Raw genomic sequence first — 5,254 nt, 5'->3', positions numbered from 1 at the left:
GGGTTAATGTTTCCGAAACAAGGTTTATCAAATTGGTCTTGTTTATTAACCTTGAAACATGTTGGAAATGGGCATGTTTATTATTTTTTACCAATATCTTTTTTTTGTTAAATTTTCTCTGTGGGTTATTTCCTACAACAATAAGAGTCACTCATGCTATGTAGAGTTTGAATAAAGCCAATATTTGGTAAAGATGTTCATTTAGCCCCATCCCCTCTGCTTGTGAAGGTAGGGCCATGTTGTTTTGAACCAGTATGTTTCAGTGATCAAATGTACCCCTTTGAGCCCTGAGCTGAGTGCATGGAAACTTATGCTTCCCACTTTCTCTAACTTCCTACTGGGCATGTAGAAAAATACTTTTTCTGAAATGGTATTATTGCTTGTTCTACAATAAAACAAGTACTGGGAATAAAAGTCATACAAGACAGACATGTCCACTGTTGTCACGGTGCTCACATTCTATGTGGGTAGACAGACATTATCCAGCTATTGTCAGAGTTAAGGGTTAAATTTCAGTTGTAATAAGGGATATGATGAAGTACACAGTTTTCTATTAATTCATATGCCGCAAAGCTTTATCCATTTTTTCCTAGGAAACTGAAAGCAACAAGAGAACTTGTGGAACTTCATAAGCTGTACTTCAAAGATATACAAAAATCTCAAGTTTTATAGAGCTATTTTGGAGCATATTTGTCCAGACTTCCTATCCAGTATAATGATTTTCTTCTGACACATTTCAGGGTAAACAATAAACACCTTAAAGGTAGAAAACTTATTTGAACTTCATTTCTTCTTGCTAGTTGTAACAGTGGCCCATCCTTGTGCTTTTCAGCTTTATTATTTTTTTTTGTTTTATTTTAAAAATTAAAAAATTGATGAAACAACAATGAAGAGAAAATCAAAACAACAAAAAGGATACATGACCTCAAGACAAAATGATAGAAATTTACAATCCATACTGTTATCCTCAATGAAGTTGCCCAGTCCATTAGACATATGAATGTAAGATTGATCAAACAAGCAAAGACAGGAACAAGTAAAAAAACTAATTAAAAAAATATTGGAAATGATGCAGAGCTTCACCATACAAAATGCTGGGACTTCAGCAATGGTTCTCATACTGCATACTGTATTCAGATCAGTCATTCTAATTACCAAATTCAAGCATGTAAAATTGGTCAAGAAAAAAGAAAATTTTGAGCATTGACTGCTCCTCTCAATAAACTATGGACATCAGCAATACACCTATTCCACGTGTCCTTATATATACATATAAATTTTGCTTTTCATTTTTTAAAATAGACCAACATAACAAGAAACAAATACATAAACAAAATAGCATAGAGGGCAATTAAAATGATACAGAATTTCAATCTTACTGCAGTAGAAGGGCATTTTATTCAGTGTGACAGTTACTAAATATTCAGTAATATGTTAGTATGAGTATAATTAAAGTTGTCTTCAGTTATGATTCACCCACTTTTTTGTTGTTCCCTTAGTGATATTTGATTTCCTGTTGAAGTCTAGAATCTTTTTTGTTCTATTTATGGATAGAATTTTTTTCAGTGATATGTTATAGTACATAAATAAAATTATACCACTAGTAGTACATTAAAGGGACTTTTTCTTTTAGTAAGGAAGAAATGATCATTGTATGTGAATTAAATATATCCTTGCCCAAATGGTCCCTCTCAGAATTTTCTATATGTATGAAAATTGCAAACTTATCCTTCTAGGTGTTGAGGCTGAAATCTTGCAGTAATCTTTAGTTATACTTCTTTTACAATCTCCATGCAAACCATCACTAAATCAAGGCTTTATCCCCAAGATATATCCAGAATTCTATTACCACCTTTACTATATCCTCCCTGGTCTATATTAATTTTAATTCTTCCATGTAACAGGCTCCTGAGTGATCTGCCTGCTTCCAGTCATATCCTACAATAGTTTATTGATTAAAGAGCAGACTGGGTGATTATTTCTCACATATTTTATTTTGAACAATACATAACCTAGAGAAAAATTCAAGAATATAACAGCGTGTTTATCTGGATTCACCAGTTAACATTTAGCCACATTGATTTCAGTGTTCTCTTTCCCCAGCTCACACTACATACATGTACACTCACACATATATATCCTTATATACACATATGCTGTGCCATTTGAGAAATGATCACACATAAAACACGTCATTCTTAAATATTCCAGAAAGTATCTTCTAAGAACAGAAAGATTTTCCTATGTAACCACAGCACAGCTATCATACTCTGGAAATGTAACATTAGCATGATTGTATAATTGAATATAACTGAATATGTAATCCACATTCAAATGTTATCAGTCACTCCAACAATGTTTATTATAGATTCATTTTATTTTTTGAAATCTAATATCTAACTAGCATAACAGTTCTCAGTTTCCTATAATGTACATTAATCTACAGTTATTCTTCTATCTTTTTCTGTCTTTTATATATCTAAAACAAAAACATATACTCAGTATGCAGTATGAGTTTTACATATTCCCACATTTTTACAGATTACTTCTAAGCTTAGTTTGTTTTATTTCTTCTTGAAGATTAGTTTTAGGATAAAATGCTATAATAGAGGCCTAAACAAGTAAGAAAATAGGCTAGGCAGATTGAAAGAACCCTGGGTGTTGGTATTAAGGCAACTAAAAGGAGAAGTTTGGGTCGTCAAAATAAACCACTCTCATTTTTGTTTAATATGGCTCTTGAATGTGAAACTACTTACTCTGACAAACAAACAAAAACAGAAGACAAAATGTATGTTTAAAATCGTTTTCATTTTTTTAAGGCATCATTTTCTATATAGACCTGGAGAATGTCCTGCCATTCAGTACTGTTTTTAGGGCTTCTTTGACTTCCTTGTTTCTAAAGCTGTAGATTAGGGGATTAAGCATGGGAATCACCGTAGTGTAAAACACAGATGCCACCTTCTCCTGGGTTGTATCATTGTTAGCTGGTTTAAAATACATGAAAGTGATGGAGCCATAGAAAACCCCAACAGCTGCGAGATGGGAACTACAGGTACTGAAGGCTTTGGACCTGCCACCAGCTGAGCACATATGCAGAATGCTGGAAAGGATGAAGGTATAAGAGATGAAGATGGCTGTAGCACATGCAAACACATTAAATCCAACCACAGTCATCACCAAAAGCTCCTTGGTGTAGTCTCTTGAACAAGATATATTCAGAAGAGGAAGGATGTCACAGAAGTAATGGGGGATGACTTTAGCTCCACAGAAGGAGCGAGTGGATATGTAGCTAGTGTGAACCAAAGCTCCCAAAATCCCCACTGTGTACACACTGGTGACCAGTAACAAACAGACTCTGTGGGACATGCTGACACGATAGAGCAAAGGATTGCAGATGGCAACGTAGCGATCATATGCCATGGCTGTCAGCATGTAGGAGTCATCAATGCCAAAGAAGCAGAACAAAAAGAGTTGAGCCATGCACTCCAGAAAGGATGTGAAGTTCTTCTCTAACACAAAGCTCACCAGCATCTTGGGGGTTATGACAGAGGAGTAGCAGAGATCGATGAAAGATAAGTGACTGAGAAAATAATACATGGGAGTGTGAAGCTGAGCGCTGATCCTGATTAAAAAGAGCAGACCCATGTTTCCCACCAAGGAGACTATATAGATCAATAGGAACAGAAAGAAGAGAGGGAGTTGGAGCCTTGGATGGTCTGTTAATGCCTCCAGGACAAAGGCAGTAACTGATGAATGATTTCCTGGGTCCATACCTCTCTCACTTGGGACTGATGAGTAAATCAAGGGAGAACATCTCATCGGACAAACATTGTTATCCAGTAGCGTTTAGTGACTTGAAATCTGAGGAATGACATAATTTTCAACTTAGAATTGCAGAGTATAAAACCAAAGGAATAAAATCTTTTTAAAAATTGGATTCTTATCAAGGTGATGATACTTCATTTGGTGTCTGTTTTTACTCACATTTAGAAGTGAAACTCATTTTTCCTCCACAGATCTAAGTTTAGCTTTTCCTAGAAAAGACAAATAGTCTTTATGTATTTCAATCATCTTCAGACAATTTCTGCCCACAGCTACTGTTGTTTAATTGGGTTTCTATCTGCAATAATTTGTATTTTCTCTGATGTCCTGGAACTTGACCACATCCTTACTGATAGCACTTGGATTTTCCCTCTGGTTCAGCATATTTATTTAGTTTATTGAGTTCTTGACTGTAATCCCAAAGGGCTTTCCCACACCCAGGATTTCTATCCTCTCCCACTTCCTGATCTTAAATCTGCCTTTTCTTCCTCCCTGCTACTCTGTTATCATAGGGACATGAGGGGAATGGAGTCAGGTTGGAAATGGAAGGAGTAAGGCAACATGAGGGTGCTGGAAAGCAACTCATCATATACTGAAGAAAAGTGAGGCAAAAAAGTAAGATGCCAGGCACAGCACTAAAAATATTATATTAATGATGCTATTGATCTTCAAAATATCTATGAAAGAGTTGTTTTTCTCCATTATGTAAATAGACTGAGAAACAAATTATTTCCTGTAAGTCACAAAACTTGAAGGTAATATTTTTCACTATTTTACAGATGAATCTATGCAAACTTTCCAAGATCTAGTAAGTGTTGGACCCAGGACTTACCTATTTTAATTAAAGACCAATGTGCCCTGTAAATCAGGGTTTTCCCCTAACCCTGAAAACTGTAGTAACTTCTGCATTAGTTACTATATTACTCATACTTTTACTTCTAAATAATTTCCTCTAATGTTTTCTTTCTCTTGTTAGAGGGTACTAGGGTAGTCTGTAGTATACTTTGATAAGCACTGAAAACATTTTGACTTAATGTTCAAGTAGGATTTTTGTCCCTTCAACAGTCTTAAGAGAGAAAAAAGAAATTGAAGATACACCTATGCACACTTACATACACAAAGTTCCAGTGAAAAACATGCCTTTGATATAAGCCTGTTATCAAACAACAGCAAAGCAAGTGACCAAGCAGCTCTTTCTATAAAGCTTAGAGTAGGAATCTGTCTCCAGTAGTGTACCTTCAGAATACAGAAAACTCTCAGTAGAGTGTTCTCAGCACTGGTGTAATAGCTACCTATTATAGAAGTTGTTTTTCTTTTATTCATGAACAAACTGCAGTTTACACGGAAGTGGTAACTTCTTCAGGGTCTCACAGCTGTTAGGCGGTGATGCCTGGAAATATATCCAGTTCTATTTCCCTTTAAACCCTGAGGT

The 5,254-nt window shown here is 35.3% G+C and overlaps 1 protein-coding gene across 1 annotated transcript; it reads right to left on the bottom strand.

Moving 5' to 3' along the window:
• Positions 1–2,829: 2,829 nt before the first annotated feature.
• On the bottom strand, positions 2,830–3,780 carry LOC102027628 (olfactory receptor 8D2-like). Its single transcript, XM_005378646.1, has one exon. The coding sequence runs from the start codon at positions 3,769–3,771 to the stop codon at positions 2,830–2,832; it is 942 nt and encodes a 313-aa protein (XP_005378703.1). The 5' UTR covers positions 3,772–3,780.
• Between the last annotated feature and the right edge of the window lie 1,474 nt (positions 3,781–5,254).

This window comes from Chinchilla lanigera, unplaced genomic scaffold (genome assembly GCF_000276665.1).
Source record: "Chinchilla lanigera isolate Chin_1 unplaced genomic scaffold, ChiLan1.0 scaffold00011, whole genome shotgun sequence".
Classification (NCBI taxonomy): Eukaryota; Metazoa; Chordata; class Mammalia; order Rodentia; family Chinchillidae; genus Chinchilla; species Chinchilla lanigera.
Note: the sequence above shows the minus strand (reverse complement) of the source record. Positions and strands in the feature narration are given on the sequence as shown.

Bases quoted from the DNA above. Each gene is read 5' to 3' on its own strand.
- LOC102027628 (XM_005378646.1), bottom strand. From the start codon at position 3,771: ATGGACCCAGGAAATCATTCATCAGTTACTGCCTTTGTCCTGGAGGCA.